General features: G+C 45.1%; 1 protein-coding gene across 1 annotated transcript in view; it reads left to right on the forward strand.

Annotated features, from left to right (window-relative positions):
* The first annotated feature begins 267 nt into the window (after positions 1 to 267).
* Positions 268 to 26,231, forward strand: part of LOC141270748 (oocyte zinc finger protein XlCOF8.4-like) — a 32,462-nt gene continuing 6,498 nt past the window's right edge. The window contains exons 1-5 of the mRNA XM_073680855.1: positions 268 to 405; positions 535 to 714; positions 797 to 920; positions 1,004 to 1,101; positions 2,664 to 2,754. Coding sequence (XP_073536956.1) covers positions 328 to 405; positions 535 to 714; positions 797 to 920; positions 1,004 to 1,101; positions 2,664 to 2,754 — 571 coding nt within the window. The 5' untranslated portion in view covers positions 268 to 327. The remainder of the gene's footprint in view (positions 406 to 534; positions 715 to 796; positions 921 to 1,003; positions 1,102 to 2,663; positions 2,755 to 26,231) is intronic.

Here is a 26,231-nt window from a genome sequence, read left to right on the forward strand (position 1 = left end):
CAGGTCCTGTGCGCACAGAACAGCCATATATGTGGTGGCGGCTCTGCAGGTGGAGGTATGTGGAGATTCCCCATTACTATTAACCCCCTCAGTGCTGAGCCTGTGATAAATCCCTGTGTGTGACTATAATGTGATTGTGTGTTATACCGGGGGCAGGACGGGGCCATGACTGGATGTAGTGATCATGTGAAGCCGGTAACAGCTCCGGAGATTTCTTACATGGGATCTTTATGATGTTACATCGTCATCTTCTCCCCATTCAGGTCCCTACAATATCGGATCCTCTCAGTGGAGATCTTCTATATAAGAGAATTTCACCCTACAAGGATGGATAGGGACAGGGACAAGATGGCGGAGAGGATATTACACCTCACCCTAGAGATCCTCCTCCGGCTTACTGGAGAGGTGAGAGATTCTGATGACGTCACATTACATCATTCTTATCTATGGGAATAACAGATGGACAGAACTGGAGAGGTGAGGACTCTGGAAATGTCTGTAGTGAGATTTATTAATGTGTCTCTCCATAACCAGGATTACACAGTAGTGAAGAAGGCCTCTAGTGAGCGCTGTCAGGCCCCTGTGTCTGAGGGATGGGGAAGACCCCTGAGCCCAATCACAGGGCCTCCACCTCACCCCCTGATACATGAGGACATCAATGACCAGAAGATCCTAGAACTCACCTACAAGATGATTGAGCTGCTGACTGGAGAGGTGACACTGCTGGGAATGCTGGGACATTATACAGTAACGCTATGAAGGGAACGGGGGATGACGGTATCATTGTATGTGTCAGGTTCCTATAAGGTGTCAGGATGTCACCATCTATTTCTCCATGGAGGAGTGGGAGTATTTAGAAGGACACAAAGATCTGTACAAGGACGTCATGATGGAGGTTCCCCAGCCCCTCACATCACCAGGTAATAGACAGGACTAAATACACACGGCCTATAATTATCTGTATGCAAAGAATGAAATCAGTCCCTGTATGTGTTTCCTCCAGTTCCATCCAGTAAGAGGACAACACCAGAGAGATGTCCCCCTCCTCTTCTTCCACAGGACTTTAAGCAAGAAGGTCCCAATGTTCCTCAGGATCATCAGGTAGATGGAGAGAAGTTGTCATGAGATCTTCTCTATGATGTGTAGAAGGCTGTGAAGGTCTTGTGTTCAGTCTGGTTTTATCCACCAGTATTATAAACTGAATGGACAATGAATTAGCAACACTTTCCTGATTAGAGCTTTATTGTGTGGAGTGAGACCTGTGACCCTGGAGTGTAGTATAAAATGAAGTGAGGAGTTATCAGCCAGAATCAACATTAAAATTGGAAGAGTGAGTGATCGGAGTGACTTCAAACATGGTCATCGATGCTACATTAGCCATGACCAGTATTTGAAAAACTACAAACCTTGTTGAGATTCTCCTTGCAATGGTATCAAGGCTATACTGAGAATATTGTGATAACAGAAAAACAAACAATATCAACACTTCAGGCTGGTGGAGGTGGATTAATTAATAATAATACACTTTTGGGAGCTTTTTATATATTTTAGGCCTTTTAATTTTGAGCATCACTTGGAAAAGTGCTTGACAAGTTGGTCACACAATATAAATCCATGCAGCTGGCATGGTTTTATAATGTGTGACCAACTTAGATGCTTTAAATGCAGCATCTATAGTAAAAAAAAAAAAAAAGCATTAAAAAGTTAAAAATAAAAAAACCTGTATACTCACCTCTCCGGTCTCCTCCCGGCCGCGTCCTCTCTCCTCAGCGTCCCACGGTGTACTGGCAGGACCTGCGGTAACGTCATTTAGTCAGCTGATGGTCACGCGACCATCAGCTGACTAAATGACGTCACCGCAGGACGCCGAGGACGTGGCCGGGAGCAGACCGGAGAGGTGAGTATACAGGGTTTTTTTATTTTTAACTTTTTTATTTCTTTTTTTTCACCTCGTGGTAGCCGGGATGTAGAGGAGTTGTTGTCTCCTCTTCATCCCGGGTACCACACGCACTGCGATTACGCCGCAAAATTTGCGCCCATTGAATTTAATTGAAACTGAGCAAATCCACATATACCTGCGGGTTTGCTGCGTTTCAATGTTCCTCAATGGCCGTGAATTTGCAGCGTAATCGCGGTAGAAATTGTCATGCTGCATTTTGCAACGCTATGCGAATTCGGCGCGCAAATTAGTGCATCATATGCACATTCACATTGCTTTGCATTGCAGACTGTTTTACAAGCATTTTTGCGGCCACAAAAACGCTACATGGGCACATGGCCTTAGGGGTAATGCACTTAATGTGTTTTTTGCCTTTTGCAAATCCAGCAATTTTTTGTCTTGAAGCATCTTTTTTGTTTTGCACCTTTTCAGTTGGTTTTCCGATATACTTTGGCGTCTGGCTTTTTATTCAAAACTTTTATTGAATAAACTAGAGAGCACCTTTCATGCTGAAACCACCAATGGAATGGTCTGGTAACTTCTTTTAACCATTTTAGATCTTTGTAACCCTGACATTCAAAAGACTAATCATATGGAAGGCAAGTCGTCTTGACATTACAGTGGAAATGTTCATTGTTTTTCAGATGTTTTCCAGGCTGAATCCATCTGAAAAAGACGTTGTGCGCACATAATCTGTCTTTGACTTTTACAATATTTCTTTCAGGGTGAAGATCTGCCCCATATTAATACTACAGAGACATATGTGAGGAGTGATGAGCGGTGTAAAGAGGAGATTCCTACAGATAACCGCAAAGGTGAGTAGTCACCACTAAAGGCAGAGAAGTCACAGATTCTACTCAGTCAGTGGATGGTATGATTATGTGTGGAATTTTTTAGGGGCTGTTACACTGAGTTTTTACATAGATTTTACACCTAAAGATTTAAAAAACACGTTTTCACACTATTTTATATAGTTGTCTCTCTGCTTCAGAAGGGAGTCTTTTGTATTCAGAGACTTATCTAACACCGGACACTGTGCTCAGTGAATAACCCTAAATTTACTTTGAAACTTGTCAGTGTTGGGGATTCGCACTCAGGACCCCTGATATGGAAGGCAGAAACATTACTAGTGAGCCACAGGCTGCACTGCTATGTACACAATACATTTCTCAGCCTGAAAACCTCAGTAATATTCTTCTTTACAAGCATAATATTCCAGTATATTAATGGCGCAATTGTTGTTAGAACAGGAAAAAAGTTCAACAGTGGGTCCAACATATTGACATAAAAATTGGATTTTAACTTGTAAACAAAAAAAAGACGGATGTCATCTGAATGAAGCCTGAATCTATAGTCTCATTCTGAAGTTAATTAATTAACTAATTAATATTACTCCTACTACATATTGAGATAGGATCTTGGAGATGGGAATACCCCTTTAAGGACTTGCCCATTTTGGGTCTTTAGGACAAAGGATTTTTTTTCTTTTCAAGATCCAAAGTATTTTTATTTTTATGGATTTTATATGTATAACTTATTAACTCTTTATAGAGTTAACAAAACAGTAATTCTGTGGGTTTTTGATGTTTTACATTTTCTGTTATCCACGTGCTGCTCTTATAAGGCATTACCTTTATTCTGTGGATCTGTCAATATCAAATTTATATAGTTTTTTTTGTGTTTTACTACTCTTGTACACAGTGGTGTAACTAGAGTCTGATGGACCCCGGGCTAAAATTTGGACCTGTTCCCCCTGCATTTTGGTCAGATGTATGGGCACTTGTAGTTTTCTGAATCCTATAAGGACATATGTGTTGCCCCTTTCCCCATTAACGTGTAATTTTCCCCACCCTGTTCCCCTTCCATGCGTATGTGTCCCCATCCTGAGCCCCTTCTTGGCATATATGTCCCCCATCCTGGGCCCCTTCCTGGTGTATACAGTAGCTTGTGAAAGTCTTCACCTCCCTTGGCTTTTTACCTAATTATTTTACATTACAACCTGTGTTTTAAATATTTTTGTAATCCAATCTGTGTGTGAGCTATCAGCACTAAATATTCTAAGTTAGTGAAGTGAGAAAAATATTTGCAAAAATTTAATTCATGGGTTAAAATAAAAAAAAATTGGCATGTGCATATATATTGACCCCTTCTGCTATGAAGCCCCTAAAAATTTCTGGTGCAAGCAATTACCTTCATAAGTCACATACTTCGTGAAAGAAAGTACACCTGTGTGCAATCTAAGTGTCACATGGTCTGTCAGTATATACACCCTTTATGAAAGGTTTCAGAGGCTGCAACACCATTAAGCAAGAGGCACCAGTAACCAAACAGCACCATGAAGACCAAGGAGATCTCCAAACAAGTCAGGGTCGGGTTATAAAAAAAATAAATAAAAATAATCCAAAGTCTGATGATCCTTCGGAGAAATTATAATCAACTGGAAAGAACATGGTACCACAACAAACCTGCCAAGAGAGGGCTGCCCAGCAAAACTCTCAGCCTGGGCAAGGAGGTCATTAATCAGAGAGGCAGCACAGAGACCAAAGGTAACCCCGAAGGAGCTGCAGAGTTCCCAAGCAGAGACTGGAGTATCTGTCCGTACAACTACTATAAGCTGTACACTCCATAAATGTGGCCTTTATGGAAGAGCGGCCAGAAAAAAGCCTATACTTACACACAAAAATTGTAAGGCTCGTTTTGAGTTAAGACATGTGGGAGACTCTCCTAATGTATGGAGAAATGGGCTGTGGTCAGATGAGACCAAAGTTTAACATTTTGGCCACCAAGGTAAACGCTACATCTGGCACCAAACCAACACAGCTCATCACCCCAAGAACACCATCCCCACAGTGAAACATGATGGTGACAGCATCATGCTGTGGGGTTGTTTTTCTGCAGCAGGGACAGGGAAAATTATCTGAGTCAAGAGGAAGGTGGATGGTGCGAAATACAGGGATATTCCTGAGGAAAATATCTTTTTCAGTCTGTCAGTGATTTGAGACAGGGACAGAGGTTCACCTTCTAGCAAGACAATGACCCAAAGCATACTGCTTAAGCAACACTCGAGTGGTTTAAGGGGAAACGTGTAAATGTTTTGGAGTGGCGTAGTCAAAGATCAGACCTTATTCTAATTGAGAATCTGTGGTCAGACTTGAAGATTGCTGTTTACCAGAGGAAACCATCTAACTTGAAGGAGATGGAGCAGTTTTGCCTTGAGAAATGGGCAAAAATCCCAGTAGCAAAATATGGAAAGCTCATAGAGACTTCTATAAAGCGAATGCAACTGTAATTGATTCAAAAGAGGGCTCTGCAAAGTACTTGTTTTTTCCTGCTTGCACATCAAAATTTGCAGCAGAATTTTCTGCTGCAAATCCTGAATGCATGCATATTGCTTTAATCCCTATCATGTGCCCACTTCCCATTCATTAAAAGTCCTTGATTATGATTAATTAGGGGATGGGAGAAGATATTATCAGGGTCTTATAGTGAAATGAGGGGTGGGAGAGGATGCCATCAGGTGCTAAGTAAAATTTGGACCCGGTCCCCACTTGCATGTTGATCAAATATATGTGACCATGTAGCGTTCTAGATCCTATAAATACATATGTGTTCACCCTCCATGTAAAGTCCTCCATTCTGGTACACCTTCATGATAAAATGTGCCCCATCCTGGGCTCCTTCTTGATAAAATGTCCTTCATTCTGTGTCCCATCATGGTACAATGTCCCTCATCCTGTGCTCTTTCTTGATATAATGTTTCCCATTCTAGCAATAAGTTTCAATGTTCTTCTTCAACATATATACACGTCTGTGTATATACACTGCTCAAAAAAATAAAGGGAACACTCAAATAAACATATGCTAGATCTGAATGAATGAAATATTCTCATTGAATACTTTGTTCTGTACAAAGTTGAATGTGCTGACAACAAAATCACACAAATATCATCAATGGAAATCAAATTTATTAACCAATGGAGGCCTGGATTTGGAGTCACCCACAAAACTAAAGTGGAAAAACACACTACAGGCTGATCCAACCTTGATGTAATGTCCTTAAAACAAGTCAAAATGAGGCTCCGTATTGTGTGTGGTCTCCACGTGCCTGTATGACCTCCCTACAACGCCTGGGCATGCTCCTGATGAGGTTGCGGATGGTCTCCTGTGGGATCTCCTCCCAGACCTGGACTAAAGCATCCGCCAACTCCTGGACAGTCTGTGGTGCAATGTGACGTTGGTGGATGGAGCAAGACATGATGTCCCAGATGTGCTCAATCGGATTCAGGTCTGGGGAACGGGCGGGCCAGTCCATAGCTTCAATGCCTTCATCTTGCAGGAACTGCTGACACACTCCAGCCACATGAGGTCTGGCATTGTCCTGCATTAGGAGGAACCCAGGGCCAACCGCACCAGCATATGGTCTCACAAGGGGTCTGAGGATCTCATCTCGGTACCTAATGGCAGTCAGGCTACCTCTGGCGAGCACATGGAGGGCTGTGCGGCCCTCCAAAGAAATGCCACCCTACACCATTACTGACCCACTGCCAAACCGGTCATTCTGAAGGATGTTGCAGGCAGCAGATCGCTCTCCCCGGCGTCTCCAGACTGTCACGTCTGTTACATGTGCTCAGTGTGAACCTGCTTTCATCTGTGAAGAGCACAGGGTGCCAGTGGCGACTTTGCCAATCCTGGTGTTCTGTGGCAAATGCAAAGCGTCCTGCACGGTGTTGGACTGTGAGCACAACCCCCATCTGTGGATGTCGGGCCCTCATACCACCCTCATGGAGTCGTTTTCTAACCGTTTGTGCAGACACATGCACATTTGTGGCCTGCTGGAGGTCATTTTGCAGGGCTCTGGCAGTGCTCCTCCTGTTCATCCTTGCACAAAGGCGGAGGTAGCGGTCCTGCTGCTGGGTTTTGCCCTTCTACGGCCCCCTCCACGTCTCCTGGTGTACTGGCCTGTCTCCTGGTAGCGCCTCCAGCCTCTGGACACTACGCTGACTGACACAGCAAACCTTCTTGCCACAGCTCGCATTGATATGCCATCCTGGATGAGTTGCACTACCTGAGCAACTTCTGTGGGTTGTAGAGTCCGTCTCATGCTACCACGAGTGTGAAAGCACAACCAACATTCAAAAGTGACCAAAACATCAGCCAGAAATCATTGGTACTGAGATGTGGTCTGTGGTCCCCACCTGCAGAACCACTCCTTTATTGAGTATGTCTTGATAATTGCCAATAATTTCCATCTATTGTCTATTCCGTTTGCACAACAGCATGTGAAATTGATTATCAATCAGTGTTGCTTCCTAAGTGGACAGTTTGATTTCACAGAAGTTTGATTTACTTGGAGTTATATTCTGTTGTTTGTGTTCCCTTTATTTTTTTGAGCAGTGTATACAGTGCCTACAAGTAGTATTCAACCCCCTGCAGATTTAGCTGGTTGACACATGTGGAATTAACTTGGCATTGTGACATTTGTACTGTAGATCAGCCTGGAAGTGGGAAATGCACTGCAGCAAATTTTACGTTTTAAAAAAAAAAAAAAAAAAGTTAATTCAGAGTGTCATTTATTATTCAACCCCTCAAACCACAAGAATTCTGTTTGGTCCCCCTAAAGTATTAAGAAGTAGTTCAGGCACCAAGAATAATGAGCTTCACATGTGTGGATTAAAGATCTCTTTAACCCTCCCCAAACTTGTGAACAGCACTCAGACATGGTCAACATGGGAAAGACAAAGGAGCATTCCAAGGCCATCAGAGACAAGATCGTGGAGGGTCACAAGGCTGGCAAGGGGTACAAAACCCTTTCCAAGGAGTTGGGCCTACCTGTCTCCACTGTTGGGAGCATCATCCGTAAGTGGAAGGCTTATGGAACTACTGTTAGCCTTCCATGGCCAGGACAGCCTTTAAAAGTGTCCTCCCGTGCCGAGGCCAGGCTTGTCCGAAGAGTCAAGGCTAACCCAAGGACAACAAGGAAGGAGCTCCGGGAAGATCTCATGGCAGTGGGGACATTGGTTTCAGTCAATACCATAAGTAACGTACTCCACCGCAATGGTCTCCGTTCCAGACGAGCCCGTAAGGTACCTTTACTTTCAAAGCATCATGTCAAGGCTCGTCTACAGTTTGCTCATGATCACTTGGAGGACTCTGAGACAGACTGGTTCAAGGTTCTATGGTCTGATGAGACCAAGATCGAGATCTTTGGTGCCAACCACACACGTGACGTTTGGAGACTGGATGGCACTGCATACGACCCCAAGAATACCATCCCTACAGTCAAGCATGGTGGTGGCAGCATCATGCTGTGGGGCTGTTTCTCTGCCAAGGGGCCTGGCCATCTGGTCCGCATCCATGGGAAGATGGATAGCACAGCCTACCTGGAGATTTTGGCCAAGAACCTCCGCTCCTCCATCAAAGATCTTAAGATGGGTCGTAATTTCATCTTCCAACAAGACAACGACCCAAAGCACACAGCCAAGAAAACCAAGGCCTGGTTCAAGAGGAAAAAAGTCAAGGTGTTGGAGTGGCCTAGTCAGTCTCCTGACCTTAACCCAATTGAAAACTTGTGGAAGGAGCTCAAGAATAAAGTCCACATGAGACACCCAAAGAACCTAGATAACTTGGAGAAGATCTGCATGGAGGAGTGGGCCAAGATAACTCCACAGACCTGTGCCGGCCTGATCAGGTCTTATAAAAGACGATTATTAGCTGTAATTGCAAACAAGGGTTATTCCACAAAATATTAAACATAGGGGTTGTATAATAATTGACCCACACTTTTATGTTTAAAATTTAATAAAATTCAACTGAGCAACATAACTTTTTGGTTTGTAAGATTTATGCTTCTGTTCATAAAACCTACTCTCGTTTGCAGTTTGAAGACTCTAACTTATTTGCATCTTATCAAACCATCTAAATCTGCAGGGGGTTGAATACTACTTGTAGGCACTGTATATACTAGCTATTGAACCCGTTCTACGCCCGGTTGGCGAGCATTTTTATTGGTATATGGTCTCCCATGCTGGTATATGCTGCCCCCCATCCTGGTATTTTTGCTCCCCAATCCTGTTCCCCCAACTTATGTGCTGCCCCCATCCTATCCTGATATGCATGGCACCCCTCATCCCCAATCCTGGTATGCATGGCGCCCCTCATCCCTATCCTGGTATGCATGGCACCCCTCATCCCTATCCTGGTATGCATGGCACCCCTCATCCCTATCCTGGTATGCATGGCACCCCTCATCCCTATCCTGGAATGCATGGCACCCCTCATCCCTATCCTGGAATGCATGGCACTCCTCATCCCTATCCTGGTATGCATGGCATCCCCTCATCCCTATCCTGGTATGCATGGCACCCCTCATTCCTATCCTGGTATGCATGGCACCCCTCATTCCTATCCTGGTATGCATGGCACCCCTCATCCCTATCCTGATATGCATGGCACCCCTCATCCCTATCCTAGTATGCATGGCACCCCTCATCCCTATCCTGGTATGCATGGCACCCCTCATCCCTATCCTGGTATGCATGGCACCCCTCATCCCTATCCTGGTATGCATGGCACCCCTCATCCCTATCCTGGTATGCATGGCACCCCTCATCCCTATCCTGGTATGCATGGCACCCCTCATCCCTATCCTGGTATGCATGGCACCCCATCCCTCTACCTGGTATGTATGGAACCACTCATACCCCAATTCTGGTATGCATGGCACCCCATCCCTCATCCTAGTATGTATGGTACCCTTCATGCCTAAACTGGTATGCATGGTACCTCTCATCCTGGTATGCATGGCACCCCATACCTCACCCTAGTATGCATGGTACCCCTCATCCCTATTCTAGTATGTATGGCACCCCTCATCCCCCAATCCTGGTATGTATGGCCTCCTCATCCCCCCAATCCTGGTATGCATGGTACCCCGCATCCCTGTTCTGGTATGTATGGTACCCCTCATCCTGGTATACATTGCATCCCTCATCCCACTTCGGGTATGTATGGCCTCCTCATTCCAGAAACCTGGTATGCATGGCACCCAATCCCTCATCCTGGTATGCATGGCACCCCTCATCCCTATTCTGGTATGCATGGCTCCCTCATCCCTATCCTGGTATGCATGGCACCCCTCATCCCTATTCTGGTATGCATGGTACCCCTTATCCATATTCTGGTATGCATGGTACCCCCTCATCCTGGTATGCATGGCACCCCTCACCCCCCAATCCTGGTATGCATGGCACCCCTCATCCCCAATCCTGGTATGTATGGCTCCCTCATCCCCAATCCTGGTATGTATGGCTCCCTCATCCCTATCCTGGTATGCATGGTACCCCTCATCCCTATTCTGGGATGCATGGTACTCCTTATCCCTATTCTGGTATTCATGGTACCCCTCATCCTGGTATGCATGATCCCCTCACCCCCCAATCCTGGTATGCATGGTCCCCTCACCCCCCAATCCTGGTATGCATGGTCCCCTCACCCCCCAATCCTGGTATGCATGGTCCCCTCACCCCCAATCCTGGTATGCATGGTCCCCTTACCCCCCAATCCTGGTATGTGTGGTACCCCTTATCCTGGTATGCATGGTACCCTCACCCCCCCAATCCTGGTATGTATGGCACACCTCACCCCCCAATCCTGGTATGCATGATCCCCCCCCCAATCCTGGTATGCATGGTCCCCTCAACCCCCAATCCTGGTATGCATGGTCCCCTGACCCCCCAATCCTGGTTTGTATGGCACCCCTCACCCCCCAATTCTGGTATGCATGGTACCGCTCATCCCCATCGGGCTGCACACATACAAAAAAATAAACACTTATAATCACCTTTCTTCCCTGTGCTCCAGCGCTGCGTCCCATTCTGCTGGAGGCCAGGGGAGGAGTGCAGCGCCGGAGTACGCGTGTGCCCATACCTCGCTGTCTGGCGCCATTTTGCTGAAGACACACTGCAAATGTGTCTTCAGTAAAATGGCACCGGATAGCGCTATGCGCACGAGCCAATTCCGACGGCGCATTCATCTCCCGGCTACCGGCCCGAAGACACAGCGCGGTCTCCCGGATAGGTGAGTTGTTAGGAGGCCGGAGATCGCGGTATGTGTTCAGTGCTTACGCATACCGCAATCTCTTGGGCCACAATTCTCATCCTAAACTCCTCGTTTAGGATATGGTTGCATTCCTCTGTGGGGTCCAGACCACGCAGGCGCGTCGCGCTTGCGCAGTCTATAGAGGCTTCAGACAGAGGGACGCTTGTACGATTATATTATAGATATATAGATATATATATATATATATATATATATATATATACAGTACAGACCAAAAGTTTGGACACACTTTCTCATTTAAAGATTTTTCTGTATTTTCATGACTATGAAAATTGTACATTCACATTGAAGGCATCAAAACTCTGAATTAACACATGTGGAATTATATACTTAACAAAAAAGTGTGAAACAACTGAAAATGTGTCTTATATTCTAGGTTCTTCAAAGTAGCCACCTTTTGCTTTGATGACTGCTTTGCACACTCTTGGCATTCTCTTGATGAGCTTCAATAGGTAGTCACCGGAAATGGTTCCCAGAGTTCCCAGAGATGCTTAGTACTTGTTGGCCCTTTTGCCTTCACTATGCGGTCCAGCTCACCCCAAACCATCTCGATTGGGTTCAGGTCTGGTGACTGTGGAGGTCAGGTCATCTGGCGTAGCACCCCATCACTCTCCTTCTTGGCCAAATAGCCCTTACGCAGCCTGGAGGTGTGTTTAGGGTCATTGATGGTCTAAATAAATGCAAACCGGATGGAATAGCATGCCGCTGCAAGATGCTGTGGTAGCCATGCTGGTTCAGTATGCCTTCAATTTTGAATAAATCCCCAACAGTGTCACCAGCAAAGCACCATCACACCTCCTCCTCCATGCTTCACGGTGGGAACCAGGCATGTAGAGTCCATCCGTTCACCTTTTCTGCGTCGCACAAAGACACGTTGGTTGGAACCAAAGATCTCAAATTTGGACTCATCAGACCAAAGCACAGATTTCCACTGGTCTAATGTCCATTCCTTGTGTTCTTTAGCCCAAACAAGTCTCTTCTGCTTGTTGCCTTTCCTTAGCTGTGGTTTCCTAGCCGCTATTTTACCATGAAGGCCTGCTGCACAAAGTCTCCTCTTAACAGTTGTTGAAGAGATGTGTCTGCTGCTAGAACTCTGTGTGGCATTGACCTGGTCTCTAATCTGAGCTGCTGTTAACCTACGATTTCTGAGGCTGGTGACTCGGATAAACTTCTCCTCAGAAGCAGAGGTGACTCTTGCTCTTCCTTTCCTGGGGCGGTCCTCATGTGAGCTAGTTTCTTTGTAGCGCTTGATGGTTTTTGCAACTGCACTTTGGGACACTTTCAAAGTTTGCCCAATTTTTCGGACTGACTGACCTTCATTTCTTATAGTAGTGATGGCCACTCATTTTTCTTTACTTAGCTGCTTTTTTCTTGCCATAATACAAATTCTAACAGTCTATTCAGTAGGACTATCAGCTGTGTATCCACCAGACTTCTGCACAACACAACTGATGGTCCCAACCCCATTTATAAGGCAAGAAATCCCACTTATTAAACCTGACAGGGCCCACCTGTGAAGTGAAAACCATTTCCGGTGACTACCTCTTGAAGCTCATCAAGAGAATGCAAAGAGTGTGCAAAGCAGTCATCAAAGCAAAAGGTGGCTGCTTTGAAGAACCTAGAATATAAGACATATTTTCAGTTGTTTCACACTTTTTTGTTAACTATATAATTCCACATGTGTTAATTCATAGTTTTGATGCCTCCAGTGTGAATGTACAATTTTCATAGTCATGAAAATACAGAAAAATCTTTAAATGAGAAGGTGTGTCCAAACTTTTGGTCTGTACTATATATATATATATATATATATATATATATATATATATATATATATATATATATATATATATATATATATATATATATATATATATATATATATATATATATATATATATATATATAATATAATATATTTTTAGGATTCTTACCGCCTCCGGTGTCAGTGGGTCCGCCTCCACCCCTGGAATGTCTGGAATGTTCACCCCCTTGCTACAGCCCCAGTAACTCCTATGTGATGTATGTGCTACAGCCCCAGTGACTCCTACAATCATGGCCAAAAGTGTTGGCACCCTTGAAATTGTCCCAGTCATTAGAGAATTTCTCCCAGAAAATTATAGCAATTACACATGTTTTGTTATATACATGTTTATTTCCTTTTGTTTATATTGGAATAGCACAAAAAAACTGAGAAAAAAAGCAAATTGGACATAATTTCATAATAAACGCCAAAAATGGTCTGGACAAAATGTTTGGCACCATCAACCTAATATTTGGTTGCATACCCTTTGCAAAAAAATGCAACCCTTTGCAATCAATTTATTCCTGGAACCATCAACAAGCTTCTTACACCTCTCAGCTGGAATTTTGGACCATTCATCTTTTGCAAACTGCTCCAGGTCTCTAATATTTGAAGGGTCCCTTCTCCCAACAGCAATTTTAAGATATCGCCACAGGTGTCTAATGGCATTTAGATCCGGACTCCTTGCTGGCCACTCAAAACTTTCTAGCACTTTGTTTCCATCCATTTCTGGGTGCTTCTTGAAGTATGTTTGGGTTCATTGTCCTCCTGGAAGACCCATGACCTGGGACGCAAACCCAGCTTTCTGACACTGAGCACTACATTGCGACCCAAACTCCTCTGGTAATCTTCAGATTTTATGATAACTTGCACACAGTGAAGGAACCCAGTACTAGAGGCAACAAAACAACCCCAAAACATCTTTGAACCTCCACCATATTTGACTGTAGGCACTGTGTTCTTTTCTTTGTAGGCCTTATTTCATTTTTGGTAAACAGCAGAATGATGTGCTTTACCAAAAATCTCTATCTTGCTCTCATCTGTACATATGACTCTTTCCCAGAAGGATTTTGGCTTGTTCACATACATTTTGGCAACTTGCATTCTAGCTTTTTTATGTTTCCGTGTCAGCAGTGGGTTCCTCCTGGGTCTCCTGCATAGGTTTCATTTCATTCAAATGTCGATGGACAGTTTGCGCTGACATTGATGGGCCTGCAGGGCAGCTTGAATTTCTTTGGAACTTGATTGGGGCTGCTTATCTACCATTTGGACTATCCTGTGTTGCAACCTTTCATCAAATTTTCTCTTTCCACGTCCAGGAAAATTGGCTACATGGGTTGTAAACTTCTTGATTATGTTGTGCACTATGGACAAAGGAACATCAAGATCTCTGGAGATGTAACCTTCAGATTTGTTGATATTTATCAACAATTTTGGTTGTCAAGTCCTCACAGTTCCCTTCTCCTCTTTCTGTTCTCCATGCACACACAGACACACAATGAAAAGATTGAGTCAACTTTCTCCCTTTTTATCTGGTTTCAGGTGTGATTTTTATATTTACTTCACCTGTTACTTACCACAGGTGAGTTTGTACAAGCGCCACATGCTTGAAACCAGGTTGTTTACCCACAAATTTGGACAGATGGCAAAAATTTTGTCCTGCCCATTTTTGGAGATTTGTGTTAAATTATGTCAAATTTGCCTTTTTTTTGTGTTGTTCAAATGCACACACAGAAAATAAACGTGTATAACAAAACATGAGTAATTGCAATAATTTTCTGGGAGAAATACTTCATTTTCTGGAACAATTTCAAGGGTACTAACACTTTCGGACACGATTGTACATGATGTATATGCTAAAGCCCCAGTGTCTCCTATTTGATGTATGTACAGCAGTCTTGGTGTCTCCTATGTAATTTATATACAGCAGTCTAGGTGACTCATATGTGATATATACAGCAGTCTTGGTGTCTCTTGTGAAATGTATATACAACAATCTTAGTGTATCCTATGTGATTATATACAGCAGTTTCAGTGTAATCTTGAGCATAATTGTATGAGATCTACACAGCAGTGTCTGTTTGTCCTTGATGCATACAATAAGTCTCCCACTGCTTGATTTCTGTAAATGTAACGTGAGAAGTGATGACTTTCCCACTGTGATCAGACATGCAAGGTAATATACATCTGTGTTCAGTATAACTTTGTTTAGGGTTTCCAGTCTGGTGTCTGACCAAGCTAAATTATCCTTTTTGTTTGTCTACCTTGTTGTCTTTAGTTTGTAGTGAGGCCTGACTATTGCTCACCCTTCCACCCCCCCCCCTATCTAGGGCCTAGCTCTAGGGATATACAGGGCTTACATTTCCTGCTCAGCGATTGGTGTGGAACCAATATAGGGACGGTAGGGTAGGCAGAGTGTTAGTAAATGTGCCTAGGGGTCTCCACTCCCCCTTTCCCTAGTGTTTGGGCTTTCTTCCCTTCATGTTGCACTTAGTCTTTCCCACAACGTGCGTGACTTCATCACTGACCGTGCATATTTAAAAGAAACAACAAAAACTGACACGTGGTTTTATTTGTGTGGGGTTTTTTTTTTCCTTTCTCCCTTGGTTCATGGATCCCGTTGCTGAGCTGGCAGAGCAGCTGCGCACTCTGTCTCTAGAGGTGACTGCCCTCCGCTATAAAATTTAGCAGCAGCAACAGCGGCTGCAGGTCCCTAATGTTGGGGTCTCAGCAGTTAGGCTGATCCAGCTTGAACCCAAGGATGCCCTCCTAGACAGGTTTTTGTGTTCAAGGAAGCTTGCAAACTGTATTTTAAACTTCGGTCTTACTCCTCCAGAGATGAGGAGCAACGTGTGGGAATTGTGATCTCACTTCTGCAAGGAGATCCTCAATCCTGGGTGTGAAGACACGGGGTCTTCCGTGGGCGTAATACTACTCAGACAACACAGGGTGAGGGTAAAACAGCTTGGCCATACTTTATTGAACCACAAAACGGACAATAAACACATAGAATAGTACCAGCAAATACCCAAAATAGTGCAAAATTACACAGTCTCACCCTCCCGCTGGCCCGCCTGGGATAGAACAGTGAGATATGTGGCCAGGTGACCTTTGTGTCCCAACCTGGATTTCTTCGTAACGGTTCTAACAATTCAGTGATATTCAGTGGAGCAGATCTGTACTTTTGATGGAGCCATATGTCTGCTTGCTGTCTTCAAGTCTCTATTGGCTGTGTTTTTGTAAAAAGACCCTGATACAGAGGCAGAGACCCCTTTTATAATTCACAACTGTATTTTAGACATTATCCAAAGGTCAGGCGGGAGGTGAGAGGACTTTAATTTACATTGTTAGAACATCTAATTGATCTGCAGTTTGTCCTCCTGTTTAGCTACTCAATAAGGCAGTTGGCCTGGGACAATAAGTAATCAGCATTTTAGTAAACATTGTTTCTTGACCCTCAATCCCTGTCATCGGAGATAACAGACCACAAGTTACAGTAAATATCAGCTCAAGTGTCAACATGCAGGCTTACACAAACAATAGTCTGTCTTTCTTGATCAACCAAAGAAAAACACATAAATTCAAAGTCAACATAAGGATAATAGTGTTTTTCGCCTTAATCGAGACGTCTGGGTGATTAAGAAGAAATGCTGTGTTGTCACACTGGGCTTTCTCTTTGCTGCAGGAGTCAGTTTGCCTCCAGTCTGTGGAGGCGTGTTTCGGGGCTCTAGCCCTTATCTATGATGACCCTGACCGAATCTCCTTGGCTGAGTCTCCTTCATCAGGGGAATCGGTCAATGGAGGCATATAGCTCCGAATTCCTCAGATGGGCAACTGAGGGGAGCTGTTAACCAGTACTGGGGGAGGTGGAGGAACCCATGCAGTTAGGGGGTGCCTCTGCATCGTACATTTCCCCAGAGATCCACAAAAAAAAGGGCTTGTGTTTTTTGTGTGGAAAAAAAGTGTCATTTTTTGAGGGCCTGTCCTTTCATTCGTAAGCAAAAGGAAACTTGTTTAATCCTTTGGTAGTCTGGAGTTGGATAAGCAAGGAGTGCATTTATCGTCAACTTGCCGTTCCCGGCTTGACCTCACAGCAGAGGTGGTGCTAGAGAACAAAACAGAGAAAATTTCTGTGTTTCTTGACAGTGGAGCCGGAGTCAGCATGGTTGATGCTGAGTTTGTGAGAACTCATGGTCTTGCTTGCTTGCTGTATTTTAGCTAAGCCCATTCCCATCTTCGCCATCGACTCAGCACCACTTGCACAGAAAGCTCTGACTCAGATTGTACATATTGCAAGACTGATGGTGGGGTCGGTTCATTGTGAGAGAATTCCTTGCTATGTCCTGGATGGTCTTCCCACCCCAATTGTATTGGGTCTACCCTGGTTGGTGAAACGTAATCCGTTGGTGAATTGGCAAACCAGGGAGATTATTGAGTGGGGCGAGTACTGCCAAGAGAACTGTTTAAATATTTTCCTTTCTACAGTCTCTACAAAAACCTTACCTGCATTTTTGTGTGGTTTTGAGGACGTTTTTCCTGAGAGGGGGTGTCAGGATTTGCCTCCTCATTGTGCATATGACTGTCCTATTAAACTGACCCCCGGTGCTAAACTACCAAAGTCCAGACTGTATAATCTTTCTGGCTTTGAGAGACAAGCCATGAAGGATTTCATTGCAGAAAGTCTTTAGAAGGGACATATCAGACCCTCATCTTCGCCTGTGGCGGCAGCGTTCTTCTGCATGAAGAATAAAGATGACGGTCTACGTCTCCGATTAGATTTCCGGGAGTTGAATCAAATTACCATCCGAGATCCATACCCTCTTCCTCTGATTCCAGATTTGTTCAGCCAGCTTGTGGGAGCTAAGGTGTTCTCCAAGTTGGATTTAAAAGGGGTCTACAACTTGGTTAGAATCAGAGAAGGGGATGAATGGAAAACGGCATTCAATACCCCTGAGGGTTATTTTGAGAGTCTGGTCATGCCTATCAGTCTGACCAATGCACAGGTGGTGTTCCAGCAGTTCATTAATAATATTTTCCATCATTTGGTGGGTAGTTTTGTGGTGGTTTATCACCAGTTTACTCTCCTGATTTTGAGACACATCAGGGGCTTGTTAAACAGGTGCTTCAGATATTAAGGGATAAACTATATGCCAAACTAGAAAATTGTGTTTTCGTTGTCCAGGAGGTGCAGTTTTTGGGGTACCTGTTGTCATCTTCGGTTTTCGGAGGGATCCAGAGAAGATTCGTGCTGTTCTTGATTGGAACCTTCCCGAGAACCTGAAGGCTCTACAGCGTTTTCTGGGCTTTACTAATTTTTACCTGAAATGTATCCAAAATTATTGGGTAATTCTGAAACCCCTCACTGACATGACAAGGAAGGTGTCTGATTTTTCTAAATGGTCGGATGCCGCCCTGCAGGCTTTTTCCTCCCTAAAGAGCTGTTTGCCACTGCACCTATACTCAGTCAACCCGATATTTCCCAATCCTTTATTGTGGAAGTTGATGCGTAGGAGGTGAGGGTTGGGGTTGTGTTGTCTCAGGGTCCGTCCCTTGGTAAATGGCATCCATGCGCTTTCTTTTCTAAGAAATTATCTTCAGCTGAGAGAAATTATGACTTGGGTAATAAGGAGCTTTTGGCAATTAAATTGGCGTTCGAAGAACGGCAGCATTGGTTGGAGGGGCTGCCCATCTGTCATGCACAGTGTAAGAAAGACAAAGTGTGACATTAAGAGATGAGGGAAAGGGAGCCCAGACACTAGGGAAAGGGGGAAGTGGAGACCTCCTAGGCTGATCTGCAATCACCCTGTCTACCCCTACCGTCCCTATATTGGTTCCCCACCAATCACTGCACAGGAACCTATCCTGTATTGCCCTAGAGCTTGGCCCTGGCTAGGGAGGGGAAGGTGATGAGTGCTAGTCAGTCCCCACTAAACAACTAAAAACAGCAAGCGGGACAAAACAAGGAAAAGCAACTTGGCTAGAGCCGACTTCAGAGAGATTGCAACACATCCTCTCAGCTCCAGGAGGAAGTAAGCAGACTGCAACAACTCCAAGCCTTAACAAGGGGTCATGTGAATATCACCGGCACCTCTGTGTAGCAACCAGGAAGTATTTAAACACCCAGGCTTGATTGTCAATTAGAGCAGGAGGGAGGTAGCTGCTGGGACACACTGCCCCCCTGAGAGCTCCAGTATTTTGTGGTCCGAACTCCTGGTATGTCAGTATTTATTTGCTAAACACTTATTATATTATAGACTGACATTAGTGACTACCAGCATTGAGCCTTGAGTATAAAAGACTGTTATATCGCCGTTATATACTATGCTACACTGAGTTAAGTGTGACCACACCAAGTGCTTCATCATCATGTTATTGATGAAATTGATGGCTATATAGTATTGCTTGGATCTCGCAGCGGGGAGTCCTGTCTATTATTTTTATGTGAGTATGTATTCGCACCATTTTTGTCCCATTTACCTGTATATTAATTTCTTAACTTATTTACTCAATAAAATGTATACTTTGATACAGCATAAATAATTGGGTTTGGATCGTTGTTTTTCTGTTTGTAGATAGGAACCTATCCCTGTATTTCCTTAGCACTTGGCCCTAGATATGGAAGGGGGTGGATGAGCGCTAGTCGATCAACACTGACAACTAAAGACAGCAAGGGGAGACAAACATGGGGAAAGTAGCTTAGCTTGAGTCAACTTCAGAGAGAGATGGCACACACGTCCTCTTAGCACCAGAGAGGAAGTAAGAACTGCACTTGCTCCAAGCCTTCACAAGGGGTCATGTGAATATCACCAGCGCCTCCCTATTGCCAAGTGAAAGTATTTATACACCCAGGCCAGGGTGTTAATTATCAAGAGGAAGGCAGCCACTGTGTCCTAGAGTGAGACGGATCCAAGAAGGTGTCTGTAATGCCAAACAAAGAGATCTTCTGCAACCAATTCTAGGGCTACTGTCTGTCACATCTGACACACCTGTGTGTCCGGACACTCAGGACCAGGTTTCTCAAGATAAGACGTGTGAAATGGACGAACCAACCTGGGAGCGTTCACCTCTGATGCTGAAACCCACATCCTCTCTTCTGGACCATAACCCTTCCAGTGCACCAAATATTGTAGGGAACGACGTTGGAGACGAGAATCTACAATCCTCGAAATATCAAACTCCAAATTACCATCAACCATTACAGAGGGCAGCGGTAGGGGTAAGGACTCAAGATGTTCCACATATTTCTTGAGTAAGGACCTGTGGAAAACATTTTGAACCTTAAGGGCCCAGGAAGCTCAAGACGAAATTGTCACGCTGTCTCTGTATACTGGAGGTAGGGGGCCTAAGCTGACCCTAAGCTGGGGCCCTGACTAATCCCTCAACCTGGAGGTACTGTTAAAGGTACAGAGGTCCAGGCCGCCAGCGTAACCCCTACCTCCTGAGGATCCCTGCACCTAAGTAATCTAGTCCTGAGAAGGACCCCGATCACAACAAAAGGGGACAAGTAATAATATGCCCACACACAGTACTTAGACGAACGAGACAGTACAAGGGAAAAACCAAAACCGCCTTGCATACAAAAACTACACAACTACAACAGAGGGAACACCAACGGGAAAGGAGATAAATGATAAAGCGAGGAAGGGAAAAAACTCTCCGAAAACACTTATCTCTGAAACTCCAAATACCACGATCCGCTCTGTTAGTCTGCATGAAATGCTTTCACCGACACTTCCCTAACAGACCAGCAGGCATTTGAAGGAGTCTCACTACAGCAGCATTGATTGCAGCTGGGCGAGGCTGGACCTCGTCTAGCACAGAGAGAGAGAGAGAATTAACTCCCTCACTGCCGAAAAACACAAAGCACCAAAAAGTCAGCTGCGAGAAGTCAGGCTGTGTAATCGTGACGATCTTCGTGGCGACACACCCGTGACAGTACCCCCCCTTCTACGAGGGGCCTCCGGACCCTCAGGGCCAGGTTTATCCGGGTGAGTCTTGTGGAAGGCCCGAACTAATCGGTATGCGTTAATATCCGACGCAGGAACCCACATCCTCTCCTCAGGACCATAACCTTTCCAATGAACCAGGTACTGAAGGGACCGGCGATTAAAGCGTGAATCGATGACCCTCGATACCTGGAACTCCAAGTTACCATTGACCACCACTGGAGGGGGAGGTAAAGGTGACGGTACCACCGGCGCCACATACCTCTTAAGCAACGATCTGTGGAACACGTTGTGAATTTTAAACGTAGGGGGGAGGTCAAGACGGAATGCCACCGGATTAATTATAGAACTGATTCTGTACGGCCCGATGAACCTGGGACCTAGTTTCCAGGAGGGAACCTTAAGTTTTATATTCCTGGTAGACAACCATACCCGATCGTTCACACTTAGGTCCGGACCAGACACTCTCCTCCTATCAGCCATACGTTTGTATCGGTTCCCCATAGTATTCAGATTCTTCAGCACCCCTCTCCATACTGAAGCGAGTGACGAGGAAAATCGTTCCTCCTCAGGAACCCCCGAAGAGCCCCCCCTACTGAAAGTACAAAACTGGGGGTGAAAACCATATGCCCCAAAAAACGGGGACTTACCAGTGGACTCGCTCCGCCTATTATTAAGAGCAAACTCTGCCAGAGGTAAGAAAGAAGCCCAGTCCTCCTGGTTCTCTGACACAAAACACCGGAGATATGTCTCCAAGCTCTGGTTCATTCGTTCCGTCTGACCATTGGTCTGAGGATGAAAAGCCGATGAGAACGACAAATGCATCCCCCGCCGTGCACAAAACGCCTTCCAGAACTTGGACACAAACTGGGACCCCCGATCAGACACCACCTCGGAGGGTACCCCGTGAAGCCTCACAATCTCCCCAATGAACACCAACGGGAAAGGAGATAAATGATAAAGCGAGGGAGGGAAAAAACTCTCCGAAAACACTTATCTCTGAAACTCCAAATACCACGATCCGCTCTGTTAGTCTGCATGAAATGCTTTCACCGACACTTCCCTAACAGACCAGCAGGCATTTGAAGGAGTCTCACTACAGCAGCATTGATTGCAGCTGGGCGAGGCTGGACCTCGTCTAGCACAGAGAGAGAGAGAATTAACTCCCTCACTGCCGAAAAACACAAAGCACCAAAAAGTCAGCTGCGAGAAGTCAGGCTGTGTAATCGTGACGATCTTCGTGGCGACACACCCGTGACAGAAATGCTGCTGGGTTAATGACGGCGCTTATTTTACAGGGACCAATAAAATCCCAGCTTCCAAGAAGGGACCTTCAACTTGATATTCCTGCTAGACAAACACACAAAGTCATTCAGATTCAGATCCGGACCTTGCAAGCATTTTCTGTCAGCCATACGTTTATACCTGTCTCCCATGATCTTTAAATTACTCAGGAACCCCCCCCCCCCCCGCCACACCGAGGAGTGCGATGAAGCAAAACGTTCCTCTTCAGGAACTCCTGAAGAGCCTCGAGGCCCCACTAAAGGTACCAAACTGTGGGTGGTAATGGTATGCACCAAAGAACGGTGACGTGCCAGTAGATTCTTGGCGATGATTATTAATGGGAAATTCTGCCAGCAGTAAGTAGGATGCCCAATCCTCCTGATTTTCCAAATTCTGATTGACACGCTCGGTCTGTCCTTTCGACTGAGGGTGGAAAGCAGAGGAAAAGGACAGCTGCACCCCTAGTCGAGGACAGAATGCCTTCCAGAACTTGATCTGACACCACATCTGAGGGAACCCCGTGAAGCTTCGCAATCTCATTTATGAGCACCTGAGCAACTGTCTTGGTATTTGTAAGTGCAGGCAATGCGACGAAGTGAACCATTTTACTGAACCTATCTACAAACACCAAAACCACCGTTTTGCCTGCAGAAACCGGTAAGTCAGTAATAAAATCCATGGACAAGTGTGTCCATGGCCTTCTAAGGATAGGTAGCGGAAGAAGAGTACCAGACAGACGTTTATGCAAAACCTTAGAAAGCTAAAATACTACAAGCAAATACTTGTTCAATCACATCCCGATGCAACCCCGGCCACCAAAAACGTCGCGAGGGGAGTTCCGCGGTTGCCTTACCACCTGTATGACCAGCAAGCATAGAGTTATGATGTTCCGTAATTACTTTGCAGCGTAATTAGATGGTACAATAACCTTCCTGAAGGGCAGGAGGCAGGGGCGTCCCCCTGAGCCTCCAACACCTCACCCTCCAGTTCAGGATATAATGTTGAAATGACTACCTCCTTCTGTAGTATCAGGACATGGTTCTTATGGTCACCGCCACCAGGGAAGCTCCGGGACAAAGCATCAGCCTTGAAATTTTTGACTCCTGGACGAAAAGTGACAGCAAAATTGAACCTTGTAAAAAACAGGCACCATCTGGCTTGCCTAGGGTTGAGACGTTTAGCTGACTGGAGAGATGACAGATTCTTATGGTCAGTAATAACAGTAATAGGATGGACAGCCCTCTCCAACCAATGTCGCCATTCTTCAAGCGCAGATTTGATCGCCAAAAGTTCCCTATTACCCACGTCATCATTTCTCTCAGCTGAAAACAATTTTTTAGAAAACAAGGCGCATGGACGGCATTTACCAGGGGACAGACCCTGAGACAACACAGCCCCAACCCTCACATCCGACGCATCAACTTCCACAATAAAGGGTTGGGAAACATTGGGTTGACTGAGTATAAGTGCAGTGGCAAAATAATTATTTAAGGAAGAAAAAGCCTGGGGGTAAGCATCCCACCATTTGCAAAAATCAGCCCCCTTCTTAATCATGTCAGTAAGGAGTTTCACAATTACTTTGTAATTTTGGATGAATTTCCGGTAAAAATTAGTCCAGAAAACATTGTAGAGCCTTCAAGTTGTCAGGACGGTCCCAATCAAGGACTGCACGGATCGTCTACGGAGCCATCTGAAAACCTAAAGATGACCACAAGTACCCCAAAAACTGCATCTCCTGAACAGCGAAAACACATTTTTCCAGTTTGCCATAAAGTTTGTTATCCCTTAATATCTGGAGCACCTGTTTAACATGCTCCCGATGTGTCTCAAAATCAGGTGAGCAAACTAAAATATCATCCAGATAGACCTCTACAAACCTCCCCACCAAATGATGGAAAATATAATTTATGAAATGCTGGAATACCACAGGTGCATTGGTCAAACCGAAAGGCTTAACCAGACTCTCGAAATTCCCTTTAGGTGTATTGAACGCTGTTTTCCATTATTCCCCTTCTCTGATTTTAACCAGATTGTAGGCTCCCCTTAAATCCAACTTGGAGAACACCTTAGCTCCTATAGGCTGGCTGAACAAATCAGAAATTAGAGGATGAGGGTATAGATCTCTGGTAATTTGATTTAATTCCCGTAAATCCAAACAGGGATGTAGACCGCCATCGTTTTTGTTCACAAAGAAGAACCCTGCCGCCACAGGTGAAGATGAGGGCCTAATGTGTCCCTTCTCCAGACTTTCCGCAATGAAATCTTTCATGGCTTGTCTCTCAGGGCCAGAAAGATTATACAGTCCTGACTTTGGTAGTTTAGCTCCGGGAGTCAGGTTAATAGGACAGTCATATGCACGATGAGGAGGCAAATCCTGACACCCTCTCTCCGAAAAAACATCCTCAAAACCAGACAGAAAAGCAGGTAATATTTCCGTAGAGACAGTAGCAAGGGAAATATCCAAACAGTTCTCAAGGCAGTAATCTCCCCGGTTTGCCATTCCACCAACGGATTATATTTCACCAGCCAGATGAGACCCAGAACAATTGGGGTGGGAAGACTGTCCAGGACATAGCAAGGGATTATTTCACAATGAACCGACCCCACCTTCAGTTTTACATTATGTACAATCTCAGTAAATGCTTTCTGTGGGAGTGGCGCCGAGAAGATGGCAAAAATGTTAATAGGTTTAGCTAAAGTACAGCCAGCAAGACCATGAGTTTTCACAAACTCCGCATCAACCATGCTGACTCCGGCTCCACTGTCAACAAACACAGAAATTTTCTCTGTTTTGCTATCTAGCACCACCTCTGCTGTTAGGACAAACCGAGAACTGCAGGTTGGCAACAAATGCACCCCTTGTTTATCCAACTCCAGACTACCAAGAGTTAATCGAGTCTCCTTTTATTTAGGAATTAAAGGACAGGTCCCAATAAAATGTCCCTTTTTCCCACAAAAAAACATAAGCCTTTTTTCTTGCGAATCTCCGGGGAAATGTATGATGTAAAAGCACCCTCTAACTGCATGGGTTCCTCCACCTCCCCGAGTACTGGTTCACCTCCAGACCGCTTCCCCGGCGGAGGTATATAACCCCTACAATAAGGACCCGGAGAAGGTGGTCTCACCTGTGTATCCCGAAGGCGTCTATCAAGACATATGGCCAACGACATTGCAGCCTCCAAGGACTGAGGGGTTTCATATACTGCCAAGGCGTCTTTCAACCTTGCACTAAGACCCTCACAAAATTGACTTCTAAGGGCTGAGTCATTCCATTTAGAATCCTTTGCCCATCTACGAAATTCAGAACTGTACGTCTCCACTGACCGATTCTCCTTATAGATGAGGGCCAGGGCCCCCAAAAAAACCTGCACAGACTGGAAACAAACTGAATCCTGCGGTAAAGAAAACGCCCATGATTGAGGATCTTCATGCAGTAGAGAGTTCACAAAAACAAACCCGTTGCTGCTCGTTTCCGGAGGAGTAAGGACGAAGTTTAAAATACAGTTTGCAGGCCTCCTTGAATACAAAAAACTTGTCCATGGTCCTGAAAACCTATCTGGGAGGGCAACCTTGGGTTCAGGCTGGACAGGCCTACGTGCAGAGACCCCCAAATTAGCGACCTGTACCCGCTGATGATGTTGCTGAACCTGACAGCGGAGGTCATTCACCTCCAGAGCCAGACTGGTAAGCCGCTCTGCGAGTTCTGCAACTGAACCCATACCAAGGGAGAAAGGGGAAAAAAAAACACCCAAAACAAACCCACACACAATTAAACTCAAGTGTCAGGTTTTTTTTTTTTTTTTCTCTCTCTAAATGTGCACGGCTGGTGATAATGTCATGCACAGTGTAGGCAAGAGAAAGTGCGACTTGAAGGGATGAGGGGAAGGGAGCCCAGACACTAGGGAAAGGGGGAAGTGGAGACCTCCTAGTCTGATCTGCAATCACCCTGTCTACCCCCACCATCTCTATATTGGTTCCTCACCAATCGCCACACAGGAACCTATCCCTGTATTTCTTTAGCACTTGGCCCTAGATATGGAATGGGGGGGTGAGCGCTAGTTGATCCCCACTGACAACTAAAGACAGCAAGATGAGACAAACACTGGGAAGATAGCTTAGCTTGAGTCGACTTCAGAGAGAG

Source organism: Phyllobates terribilis, unplaced genomic scaffold (genome assembly GCF_046119375.1).
Source record: "Phyllobates terribilis strain yellow unplaced genomic scaffold, ASM4611937v1 Scaffold_5__5_contigs__length_657084704, whole genome shotgun sequence".
NCBI lineage: Eukaryota > Metazoa > Chordata > Amphibia > Anura > Dendrobatidae > Phyllobates > Phyllobates terribilis.